General features: G+C 40.7%; 1 protein-coding gene across 5 annotated transcripts in view; it reads left to right on the top strand.

Annotated features, from left to right (window-relative positions):
• ARID4B (AT-rich interaction domain 4B) overlaps positions 1-13,844 on the top strand; it is a 486,307-nt gene that overhangs the window by 216,519 nt on the left and 255,944 nt on the right. For all 5 annotated transcript variants that reach the window (XM_029593836.1, XM_029593835.1, XM_029593838.1 and 2 more), the window contains exon 10: positions 10,795-10,871. In XM_029593836.1, the coding sequence (XP_029449696.1) occupies positions 10,795-10,871 (77 nt within the window). The remainder of the gene's footprint in view (positions 1-10,794; positions 10,872-13,844) is intronic.

Here is a 13,844-nt window from a genome sequence, read left to right as displayed (position 1 = left end):
ATGGAGTTGGTTTCACTGTTTTTTTGTTTTACTTGTTAAATACATGACTGAAGAGACCCTGTGTAGACCCATGGTATAATGACATGCATGAACATGCCCAGTGAGGCAAAGTTAAAGTTCTAGGATCTTTGACACATTTTTTTCTGTGCCGGGCTCCATCAGATGATATCCCCCCCCCCCCCCCCCCCATGTGTGAGGTCTGACATCCTATTGTGCTTGAACACCTGTTACAGGTAAGCAACTCTGCTAAACATACTTCTAAGTTTTTTTTCTAAAGTGCTGTTTGTCTTTGTTTTGTTGAACCTTGCTAGTGTAACATTTGAACACCAGTAAAGATTTTTGTATCTCAGAACCAAGGGGTGGAAAAATCCTAAATTTGGCCCTTTGGTCCCAATCCTGATCCAAAAGGAGTAACTGCTGCTGCTGCTGTTGCCAGGCTGGCCCCAAGAAAAGTTGCTGCAGCTGGATAAGTTGGCCCAGGGTTGTCCCCTGCTGCTGGGCCACATAAAAGTAGAAAGATTGGAGGGAGAAGAAAGGAAGAGAGCAGCTGAAGGATGGAATGAGGGAAAAGGTTGAAGGGGAAAGCAAAAAGTTTAAAGAAAAATAAATCTTCCCCCTCAATAAATAAAGAAGAATGAGCAAAAAATAAATATAAACAATTAGGTAAAACCGTTTTACAAATTTTAAAAGTCTGCATGAGGCATGGAGAATTTATTTTTAAACACACATTTAAATAAAACTACACCAGGTAGAAATATTGCAATACTATATTAGATATCCACCAGCTAATATCTGACTTTATGGAAATAGGCATACTCTTTGTTAGGATATGTGGGTTGGTAGGCCCTTGGGCCGAGACGAGAGATGGGACCACCCACAAGGAGGAGCTCCAGCGACTCGCCGTCGGCAGGCCAGGTCTTGGCAGTAGTGTAGTAGTCCAGTAACCAGGAGGAATAGAGACTGAGAAGACGAGAGATCCCCCTAGCGATGGAGGACTAGAGGTTCCCGAGCAGGGAAGGTAGGAGAGCAGAGAGAGGAGAGACAGTGGGAAGGGAAGCCCAAGAGTCCAGTACAGAGGGGCGTAGGCTGCCTGAGGAGCGGGGAGGCCTGGGAGTCACAAGAGTGATGGAGGACTCTGCCCCGAGGAGCCAAGGATGCATAACACAGTCTATCTCATGTTAGAGCTGGTTCGCGGAGTGGGGGACATCTGTATGGAGAGCACTGGAGAGTAGCGCAGCAGAGGTACCACAAGGTGCTTGGTAGTAGCAATCTCAGGAGAGTTGCACGGAGACAGTCTGTAGGACGAGGTACCGTCGTCGTAGTCCCTGGAGAAAAGCACGGTAGTGGCCCGCAGCACGGGGTATGCCGTGGAGATAGTCACTGAAGGGAGGCGCGGTGAAGACCCGCAGCGTGAGGTACCTTGGTAGCAGTCCTTGGAGAGAAGCACGGAGTGGCCCGCGGAGCGGGGTGTGCCGTGGAGGTGGTCGCTGGAGGGAAGCACGGAGAAGGTCCGCAGCGTGAGGTTCCGTGGTAACAGTTCCTGGAGAGAAGCATGTTAGTATTCCCAAGATGCGAGGAAGCAGAAGTACAGCAAGGCGGAAGCCCTCCGAGGAACGGATAGCCAGAGACAGGGAAGGGCCCCCAAGGAGCGGGTACCCGAGAGCATCTCACACCAGCTGTAGCAGGAACAGGGAACACATCCGGAGCGAAGAGGAGGATTCAGCAAAGGGAACTCTTTGCCAAGTCGTTGAGTGTCTGGGCCAGCCGGCTTAAGAGTCCAGGGTTAGTGACGTCATCCAGAGGGGACGCCCCCGAGGTTCCCTCCATGACGTGCTTAAGACTGGCCCGGACGCGCGCGCCTAAGGAACTCCAAGGGCAACAGGGCGATCGGCGGTGTCCTCGCCGCTCTGGGAGTCCCGGGAATGGCGGCAACAGAGCCAGAGATAACTGGCGGAGGCCGCGAGTCTCCTAAAGTAGAGCGAGCAGTGAGATATGAGGTGAGCAACAGCGGTCGCAGCCATCTGCGACCGATAGGCATAACACTCTTCTAATATACTAAATTCAATGCAAGTGAAACCATCCTCCATGGACTCCCTATCTTTTGTTTAGACAGGTCACCATTATAATCATAGGTCTCCTTGCTAGCATTTTTTGACATTTTTCATGCAAAAAGAGCACTTCGTAATATTTGGGATATGGTGCTAACTTCTTATAAAGTTCCTTGGAGAATGCTAGTGGCATGCCCCTTTTTTGTCATAGCCCAAAGTTATGATGAAATTCTGCTTAAAAGGAATTTTTTGCCTCAGTCCATCAGTATCTGTGCAGAAGAGAATGTCACTATTTTGTAATTTATTCTGCTCTCACATGGACCAATCAGATCAAACCATTCATATCAGCACCATTAATTTTAAAGTCTCTTAGCAGATAAAATGCATTGGTAAAATCAAGCAATGCCACTATTCAAAGTGAATATCCAATATTGTGTGTGTATTAACTGTCACTGGATCCTCCCCCATGCATCAGTCACTGCAGTTCTTGGAAAATATGCTGCTGATGCAGACAGTTTTCAACTATTGAAATTTGAACCTTATTAGTATTGATGCAACTGCGATGTTATATAAGTCTAATCTGATTGCATGCTTGATTCAACCCACATACACTAAAGGACAAAGGTACTGAATAACTTAAACAAATATGGATTTATAGTCTTTACAGTTAAGTCACCCAGTGTACTGAAACTGGATGTATCCAGTGATCACCTTTCAAAGTTTGTTCCCATAAACCACATGATCCACAAGCAAAATGAGCAGAGCTTCTTCTCAACAAGGCCAGTTTGATTACAAAATCCTTACTGTTACATTCTTGAGAATAAGCAATTAAGAGCAAATCTGAAAACATTTTGTGCACAGACAATACATGCCAGTGCCTACGCACCAAAGCAGCCACTGCAGCTGTCTTGTCTGTAAACTATAGTACACACATGTTCCTGTTCTGGCTCTTGACAAATTTATACTGAAGGAAATTGTCCAGATCAGTGTACCATGTTCTGTTATTTGCCTCCTTAACTGCTGCCATAGGCTAGCCACGTGATGAAACAAAGTAACAAAGTATACAGAGTCCTTGCATGATGATCTCACTAGCACTTAATTTAGTATATTAGAAGCCTAGTTCCATAAGAAATTCAGATAATAGTTAGTGGATATATAGACCAGTGCTTGCTAATCTTTTCAAGTCCAATAAATGAGTGCACACCAATTGCCACGAGGCAGGCAATGCAAACATGAAGAGAACTTATATGTCCAAAACAAAAGCTAAGGAAGCACTGAAAGCCCTACCAGTCTCTTTTCAAATCGTGTGTCTGTGCCCCCCTTTCTCCCTTCGAAATCATCACAATGGACCAGTTCCTTTAATATACAAGTGTAGGAGAAAGGAGAAGTTGATGTGATGTGGGCAGCCAGCTTGGTTAGTTACTTTGGTTGTACATTTGGCTGCCGGAGTTCCTCCACTGCTGCTGCTGTCAACACTCAGAATGAGTCACATTCAGTGCTAAGTGCATGCTCTCCCTGTCTCACTCAGCTTGGGAATGAGACAGAGATAGAAAGACTTGAAGAACAAAGCTCAGGAGGAGGAAGATGAGGAGGTGCTGTGTGCTCTGCACACAGTCCCTGCTATCCAAGCCCTGCATGCTGTCCATTTCCACACTCAGGGCTCATGCTGTAGCTAGAAAGAAGTATACATGACTACAAAATGTTCTCTAAGGAGCTCCTACAAGAGCTGTCACTGGTTACTCTTGTTGCTATGAGATGCTGAGAGCAGAGTCCAGATGTTGGTCTGGACTTGATCATCACACAGTGGTAACTTTTCTGTGTCACACTAATTAGAAAACACTGATCTAGTCTGTTTAAACATGCCATCTTGGAAGACCAGATAAAATGTGTTCCACAAACTAAAAGGTTTGAAAGAAAAACGCATTTGCCAGCATTACTAAATGGTGCTGTAAGAGTCCATTAAAGCCAGAAAGGCATCTATGAAAAAACTTGAAAGTAGGATCTAATGAGGAAAATAGGAAGACAGGGGCCACATCCAACAGCCATGTAAACTTTGTCCTGTATAAGCTCCGTTGGCTGCCCATTGAGAACAGGATAAAATTTAAAGTACTTTGTATTGTATTCAACTGTCTGAACCAAATGTCTCCTGCCCACATACACCCTAATGAGGGAACTTCGGTCCTCACATCAAGCCCTTTTACCCGCTCCTTCACTAGCTACAGCAAGGCTAGCCTGCACTAGATTTTGTGATTTGTTGCTTCACACCCAGTTTATGGAATAAAATCACAATGTACACAAAGAAACCTGCTACACTTCCTTTTGAAAGAGACTCAGCCTGGGTAGTCAGCTAAACCTTCTCCTGAACTCTGCATTTCTTCCCCTCTTACTTCTAGGCATCCTCTTTCTATGAAAACTGTATTCTACTTTTATGTGTTGTTAACCTTATTGCTAGACATTTTCCCTATACTGTGAAATCAGTATACAAATTGTATTGCTATCTATAAGGTTTTGTATTGTTCATTCCCCAGTTTTATGTTATGTGCCCTCCCCCCAAACATATATACTGCAAGTCACATCTTTCTTTATACTCCGCTTTGTACATTTCCTAAGAAAAAGCAGAATATCAAATTGAAATAAATAAATCTGTGAATTTGGAAGAGGTGCTAGAACAAATTGATGTACTAAATAGTAGCAAAACACTAAGACTTGATGGTATTTACTACAGAATCCCAAAGGAACTCAAATATGACATATCAGAGCTGTTACTGCTAATCTATAATGTATCATTCAAATCTCCCTCTATCTGAGCCCTGAAGCCAATTTTCAAAAGGGCTTCAGGAGTGTCCCAAGTGATGAGACCCTGATAAACCTGATGTCTGTGTCAAGTGAAAAGGTGGAAACTATTATTGAGAACAAAATTAGTGGTCATATGGATTAACATTATTTAATGAGAAAGAGACAGCCTGGATTTAGTAATGAGAGGTTATGCCTTACTGACCTATTATAATTCTTTGAAAGTGTGACTGAGCATGTGGATAAAGGTCAGCTGATCGATATAGTGTATTTGGATTTCAGAAGATATTTGATAAAGCCTTTCATAAGACTCCTCAGAAAATAAAAAAGTCGGGGCAAAGTGGCATTGTCTTTTTGAGGTTGGAAATGGGTTAAAAGATATGAAACACATAAGGACTAAATGGTCAGTTTTTCCATTGGAGCATGGTAAATAGTGGAATGCCCCAAAGATCTCTGCTGGGATCAGTGCACTTTAACTTATTCATTAATGATCTGTAAAAGGGAACAGCAAATGAATTGATCAAATTTGCTGATAACACAAAAATATTCAAAGTAGTTAAAATGCAAGCAGACTGAGGAACTGTAAAAGGATGACGCTATAGTAGGAAACTAAACATCTAAATAGTAGAGGAAATTTGATGTGGACAAATACAGAGTGATGCACACAAGGCAAAATACTCCTAACTGTAGATAGACAATGCTGGGTTCCTTATTAGGAATAACCAGCCAGGAAAAGAATCTTGTAGTCATTGTGTAGGTTGAATTATTTGGAAGGGAATGGAAGATGAAACTGAGAATATCATAATGCCCCTTTATAGATTTGTCATGCAGCTGCACCTTGAGTTTTGGGTGCAGTTTTGTTCCCCCAGCTCAAAAAAAAGATACAGCGGAAATAGAAGTGCAAAAAAGTGATAGAAATGGAAAGAGTGGCTAAACAGGTTAATGCTTTTCAGCTTGGAGGTGACTGAAAAGGGGATATGGTTGAGTTTTATAAAATCAAATCATGAGTGGGGAGGAACAGTTAAATAGGGAACAATTATTTATCCTTTTAAATAGTTCTAGGAGAAGGAAACACTCAGTGAAACTAATAAATTGGGCAGAATATTTATTTTTTCACTCAATGCACAATCAAGCTATGGGACTTGTTGCCAGAGGATGCGGTTCAAGGCATCTAGCATTGCTGGGCTTAAGTGTTTAAATAGTTTCCTGGAGGAAAAGTCCATGAATTATAACTAGTCAAGTGGACTTGGGGAAAGTGACCATTTGTTCCTGGGATTGAGCAACAAAAAATGGATCTACTTTTTGGAATCTGCAGAGTACGTCTAGTGACCCAGATTGGCCATGATTGAAGATGGAATGCTGGGCTTGATGGACCTTTGATCTGACCCAGCATGATGGTACTTATGTTCTTATGTAAAGAAAAAACAATCAGGAAAAATTCTCAAAGAAATTTGAAGAAGTGGTAACAGCCAAACAACTCAAGCACAACAAATACTGTTTAACCACATAACATATAAGATAGTTCTCAACACCTACAGTGAGAAAAGAATTTTTTCTCTCATTTATCAGACCTCATACGTAGGCATGTATTATGATGCTAAATAGCATGTGAATTAATATGCCAAATAGTATAATCATAGGTCTTAGATGAGTATATTTTAACTTTGCTTAGTGAATCCAATACACCGAAGTATGATCAAGAATATTTACAAGAATATTTTTCAGATCTCTCATGGTATTAGTATAGACAAATGTCCAAATTCCAGGTAATCCAAAATTTCAATTATTTGAACTTAGCTTTTTGCAGCGCGAAGAAACGCCGTGTTCTTCGTGTGAGGCTAAGATGGAGAGAAGCCTGACACAGGATCCATATTTCGACTTATGCCTTCATCGGGGGCCGAAAATAGATAGATGTGGGCTGAAAAAACACACTACCGGTGAACGCCAGCACTTTGAGCCGCTTTGAACATCTATTTTCGGCCCCCCGATGAAGGCATAAGCCGAAACACGGATCCTGTGTCAGGCTTCTCTCCATCTTAGCCTCACACGAAGAACACTGCGTTTCTTCGCGCTACAAAAAGCTAAGTTCAAATAATTGAAATTTTGGATTACCTGGAATTTGGACATTTGTCTATACTAATACCATGAGAGATTTGAAAAATATTCTTGTAAATATTCTTGATCATACTTTGGTGTATTGGATTCACTAAGCAAAGTTAAAATATACTCATCTAAGACCTATGATTATACTATTTGGCATATTAATTCACATGCTATTTAGCATCATAATACATGCCTACGTATGAGGTCTGATAAATGAGAGAAAAAATTATTTTTGGTGTTGAGAACTATCTTATATGTTATGTGGCTAAACAGTATTTCTTATGTAAAGAAAAACATGCAAAAGACAGTTTGTTCCCCAATATCTATAAATTTTGATTAGTGCCCAAAGTTTCTAAATATTTGTCATCATTGCCAGAACCAAAAAATACAAAAATGCAGCATCTGTCAGACTCATTTGAGCTTAGTTTATTATTTCTGCGGACTCATTTGAGTTCAGTTTATTATTTCTGCATCAAGATCAGTTTTATATTTTAGAAGTGGTCACCTAATGCAGTCACTATATATTGATTTTTAAATACATAGGAACATCTTTTTTTTTTTATTAGGTATTGATGTGAAGAGGAGCTGACACTTTACACCAAAATAGCAGAGTGAAAAGCTCTAATTGTTCTTTACAAAAATGTTTGACTTCACATTTCTTACAGTTGATTCCCTAACGTGCATTTTGCATGTCCTTTCCTGTATACGGCAGATGGGCTTAACTTAAGCCTTTTATTTCGTTTAGATTAGTAGGGTGAAATGCTTTTTTTTACTTGTGCACTTCTGTTTTCTTTTTGACACAAGTCATACAGCTTAACCAATATATTTCAAATCCTATATATTTCATAAGAACATAAGTGCCATGCTGGATCAGACCCAGGTCTGCTGAGCCCAGCATTCTGTCTCCAACAGTGGCCAGGGTCACAAGTACCCTGTAGATCTCCAGTAGTTGATCGATTTCTTGTATTTCATGCCCAGTGATAAGCACTGGGTTTCCCAAGTCTACCTGGCTAATACATTTTTATGAACTTTTCCTTCAGGAACTTGTCCAATCCTTTTGACCACTATGGGCCTCATTTTCCAATATCGCACGATATTGCATGCGATACCAAAAAGGGGTGTTACCTTATGCTAATCAGCATGTGTATCACAAATTGCGATAACAGCTATGCAATACGCTCTTAGTGCAAGTTGCGCTATTAACCCAATTTGGGCTACATTGCCAAGTATATATCGCGGTTCACGATGTTTCTGGACAGCCTGTTTCAGTATAGAGAGAGAGAGAGAGAGAGAGAGACACTTGCTATAATGTCTCCTCCCTAGACAGGTATTTGTATCCGTATGGCAGGCCCACCTAGTAACTCGAGGTGGGGATTAGGTATGAGTGTAGGGGGTTGGGGGCCACGTCCATTAAGCTAGGTGGAGAGAACATTGTCCAAATCTCATCTTGGAGTGAGTTTCCTCACTCTGAAGGCCATCAAATCTTCACAAGAGACCACTGTTCTGTTCGTACGTCTCATGTTGAATGTGAAAGTGGCCCCCAATCCCCTACACTCATACCTAATCCTCACCTCGAGTTACTAGGTGGGCCTCCCATAGGGATACAAATACCTGTCTAGGGAGGAGACATTATAGCAAGTCTCTCTCTCTCTCTCGCGCACAACGTGCCGCAAATGAAAGAGGTGTAGCTATTGGCCGTGATAGGAGCCACGCTAACACTGTGGATGTTTCGCGGCACACGATAACTCTTTCCTACTTTACATATGCTCCACCCCAACTCCGCCCCCTGAATACAAAATTAAAAAATTGCATTCGCAAATCGCGTTAACGGCTGTTAGTGCGATTTGCGGAATTATCTCCTGCGGTAACTCCTTGGAAAATGACCCCCTATGTTAGTTACCTTGACGTTGTCCTCCGGCAAAATATTCCATAGCTTGATAGTGCACAGAATGAAAAATATTTCCTACAGTATGTTTTAAATCTGCTAGTTAGTTTCATGGAGAGTCCCCAACTTATAGTGTTGTTGGAGAGGGTAAATAACTGTTTACCATCCATCCCACTCACAATTTTATACATTTTAGTCATATCCCGTCTCGGTCATCTCTTTTCCAAGCCCTAATCTGTTTAGCCTTTTTCTATGAGGAAACTTTCCATCCTCTTCATCACTTTTACCACCCTTCTCTGTACCTTTTCTATGTCCATTAAGTCTTTTTTTTTTTTTTTTTTTTTTTAAGTGGGGCAACCAGAACTGCACACAATTTTCAAGGTGCAGCCCCACCAAGGATGCATTATATTTTTGGTTTTGTTTTTTATTCCTTTCCAACATTTTCTGCCTTTTTGACCACCGCTGCACACTGAGCCAAAGATTTCAAGGTATTATCCACAAGGACTCTGAGGTCTTTTTTTCCTAGATGGTGATTCCTATCATGGAACCCAGCATGTGTACCTGAAGTTGGGATTATTTTTCCCTGCTTGTATTACTTTACACGTTTCCATATTATATTTCATCTGCTATTTAGAAGCCCAATCTCGTAGTCTCACAAGGTCCTTATACATTTCTTCACAATCCACTGCTATTTTAACAACGCAAAACAATTTTGTGGAATCTGCAAATTTGGTCATCTCGCTTGTTGTTCTTTTCGTCAGATCACTTATGAATATGCAAAATAGCACAGATCCCAATACACTCTGGTGCACTCCACTCCATTTAATCCTACCCTCTGTTTCCTGCCTTTTATCCAGTTACCAGTCCACAATGGGACTTTGCCTCTGATCCCACGACCACCCAATTTTCTAAGGAGTATCTCTTGAGGGACTTCATCAAATGCTGTTTGAAAATCTGATACACTATATCAATTGGCTCACTTTTATCTGCGTGTTTATTTACATCTTCAAAAAATTCTAATAAATTGGTAAGGCAAAATTCCCTTTCTAAAAACCATGCTGACTCTCCCCCAATAAACCATGTCTTATCTATGTGGTCAGTAATTTTGTTTTTTAGAATAGCCTTTAACATTTTGCCTGGCACCTGTGTCAGGCTCACTAGTCTGTAGTTTCCTGGATCACTCCTGGAACTCTTTTTAAAAATTGGCATCACATTGGTCACCCTCCAGTCTTCTGATACCATGGCTTTTTAAATGATAGATTGCAAATCACCAGAAACAGGTCTGCAGTTTCATTTTTGAGTTCCTTCAGAACTCTGGGGTTAGTATCATTCTGTCCCAGTACTTTGTTTTTTCTTTAGTCCGTCAATCTGAATTATTATGTCCTCCAGTTCCTCAGTAATTCCAGCTAGTCACTCAGAATCATCACCATTAACAGAGGCAAGGAACTCATTTAGTTTTTCTGCTATTTCCTTGCTTCCCTAATTACCTCTTTTACCCCATAGGCATCTAGTGGCCCAATTGACTCCCTCATAGGCTTTTTGCTTCAAATGTACTTGAAAATGTTGTTATTTATTTTTACCTCTGTCAAACTTCTTTTCAGATTTTCTCTTAGCCTTCTTAATTATTTTTTATATCTAACTTGCCAGTGCTTATCCTCTTCTCTATTTACCTTATTTGGGTCTGCTTTTTGTTTTTTGAATGATGCTGTTTTGAATTTCATTGCCTCTTTCACCTCACTATTAAAGTATGCCTGTCAGTAGTCGTTTGGTTTTCCTTCGACTTTTTTTTTTTTAAGCATGGAATACATTTTGTCTGAGCCTTAAGGAAGATAATTTTGAACAAGTGTCCACACTTCCTGCAAGTTTTGAACCTTGTGGATTGCTTCTTTCACTTTTTTCTCACTTAGTTACTATAATCATTAAAGTTTATATTTTTAATTTCCCTTTAATTTTTCATTTATGTAGTGTTTCTGTACCAAGAAAAGATGTCCGAGTTATTAGTAGTGAAATTGCATCAAAGCCTGATGCTGCATTAAAACAAGGTAAGTTTAACACTAGGAAAGAAAATTATTATTCAAGAAAATTGTATGTATGTACTCCAGCCTTCATATAGATTTTTAACATGGTAATCATGTATTTTTCTTATAGTAGTAATAATTCATGTGTAGTATTTTGAAACTGAACCCAATTTAAGTGCTAAGGATTTTATTCATTAAGGATTTGTACATGGGATTGATTTACAATATCAAGAGTTTTTCCCAAATGCCCAGAATGCCTTGATGAATTAGGCTTCACGTACATACAGTGGATCAAAGCCCTTCCTAAATACGGTCATAAAGCAGTTTTACAGTTTATTCTATATTTTTCTGCTTAGTAGAAATTACTAGAGATGTGCTTCGGGTTAGGATTTCATGTCGGGCTTCGTTTCGGGGGCCCGCCACGGGAATTTCATTTTTCCCGCAATTTGGGTTTTTTTTTGGGGGGACCTGATTTTCGGGTTAGTGCGTACTAACGTGGCAGAGTTAGCGCGCATTAACATGGCAGAGTTAGTGTGCACTAACCCGAAAATGAATTTTTTCTTAAATTTTGGGAAAAATTCAATCGTTTTTCAGTTCTCCCAAATCATTCCAAATTAGGCAATTTCTTTGAAATTGCTTAATTCGGGAAAAACAATTGCACATCCCTAGAAATTACATTATAGTTATTGGTTGGGTTAAATAGAACCTGCATAGCCATTGAATTCATTATCTTTATGGACACGCAGGATAAGATGGTCTCATAACTGGGTAACATCATTGATGTTGCCAATGTGCTGAGCATTTCTTGAAAGCGAAGGAAAGGCCTAGAACGGTTTTCCAGGCATGCACAGGAATTTCTGCTCAACTGTCCCTGCACGGAGACACCATCAGTTTTCTGTCCACAACACATGGATTTGTTTTTGGCATGAGTAATAACGCTGCAGTTTTTTAAATAGATTTTGGGCATCAGTCGTCCTGTTTTATCCCTTAGCCTTCTAGTCAGATTTTTGGCACTTGGTAAATTTTATTCCTGTTTGACGTATCATCTTGGCCCCAGGTTCTTTTTCATTGCTCAATGAGGTCTCAATTGCACAGGTTCAGTCTACCTATTATTTTTTCAAAAGTTTGACTTTTAATTTCAATTCCTCTATTTTTCCGATTATAAGTAATCTGAATTATATAAATATCAGATAAGATGTAATTTCAATTAATAAGGATTCAGAAAATCTTACACTTTTTTCTTGAAGTAGATAAGCTGCTATAATAAAGATTCTTATTAAGATGCACATATGCAGTAGCTAGATTACTTATTTGGCTAAGTCTGGTTGTGCCTGAAGTTATCCGGATACATTTCTGGCCATCTAAGATTTTATTTGGCTATATTCAATGGATTGCCTAATTGATTGTGCTCTGCTAATTATCCATGATAGTTAACAAACGTGTTTTATCTGATTGTTCATGTTTTCTTAAAATGCTACACATCTTATAAATTCTGCCAGGGGTATGTAAACTTATGAGTACAGCTCTGTGCTCATAAACATATATAGATATATATGAATATGTGTGTGTGTGTGTGTGTATGTATTTATACATACATACATACATACATATAGTGCTTAGATATGGTAGACATTATTTTAAGCTTTGTGCTTAACATAGTAAATCATTTTGGTTACAGTGCTTGAAAAACACCCTGTCTGCTTAATCTCAACTTGCACTTCACAAATTTGGAAGCTAAATACCCAAAATAAGAGTAGTAAACTAGCTAATTTTACATACATCAAGATGTCTGGACATACCTGGACAGTCTCAGCCTTCCTCATGCTCTTCTGCGATCCTTGTCATCTGTCTCAGACGGTCTCTTTAGTGGTCTTGTCCAGCACGCGGAAGCAGCCAGCTGTACTCCAAGCTAACAAGCAACAGGTTAACCAATCATCCCAGTTCCAGGGCAGCAACTCTAAGGTACTTACAAAAGACTTGCAGGCCAATACAGTACAGTGCACACCGTTAGCCGGCATTTGGACGCGCATTTTCGACGAGCTAGCTTTACCCCTTATTCAGTAAGGGGTAATAGCGCGTCGAAAACGCACATCCAACCCCCCCCGAACCTAATAGCGCCCTCAACATGCAAATGCATGTTGATGGCCCTATTAGTTATTCCCCTGCGATTCAGTAAGTAAAATGTGCAGCCAAGCCGCACATTTTACTTTCAGAAATTAGCGCCTACCCAAAAGTAGGCGCTAATTTCTCCGGGCACCGGGAAAGTGCACAGAAAAGCAGTAAAAACTGCTTTTCTGTGCACCCTCCGACTTAATATCATGGCGATATTAAGTCGGAGGTCCCGAAAGTTTAAAAAAGTAAAAAAAAAAAAATTTGAAATAGGCCTGCGGCTCGCGGGTTGAAAACCAGATGCTCAATTTTGCTGGCGTCCGGTTTTCAAACCTGTGGCTGTCAGCGGGCTCGAGAACCGACGCCGGCAAAATTGAGCGTCGGCTGTCGAACCCTCTGACAGCCGTTGCTCCTGTCCGAAAAGAGGCGTTAGGGATGCACTTGTGTCCCTAGTGCCTCTTTTTACCGGAGAGTGTCCTGTGCGCGCGCCGGAGTTACCGGAGAGTGTCCTGTGCGCACGCCGGGAGAGCGGGTGCTTTCCCGCTCTCCCGCGATTTTTACTGTATCAGCCCGTGTGTAAGCTGTAGCAGATCAGAGGCAGGGATGTATGTTAATTTGGGCTGTGAAGACACGTGCATGGTGCATCAATTATTCTGTAAATGGCAAGCAGAAAAAGACAAAGTTAAGCAGAACAGGGCTAAGCAGGAAGCTCAAGCTTGAAGCCTCAAACCTTTGTTTCCATCTTTTAAAAATAAATCTTCTGAGTTTATCTGTACTTACATAGGATGCAGAACTGGATATTTTGATTGGGCATTACCACAGTCTTGAGCATAGAATTGGTGTGTTTCAGAAATAATTTTTGCCCTATTTGGCCAGCTCCCACAGATT

The sequence above is a fragment of the Rhinatrema bivittatum genome, chromosome 3 (genome assembly GCF_901001135.1).
Source record: "Rhinatrema bivittatum chromosome 3, aRhiBiv1.1, whole genome shotgun sequence".
NCBI lineage: Eukaryota > Metazoa > Chordata > Amphibia > Gymnophiona > Rhinatrematidae > Rhinatrema > Rhinatrema bivittatum.
The sequence above is the reverse complement of the archived record's forward strand: the minus strand, read 5'-3'. Positions and strand labels throughout refer to the sequence as shown.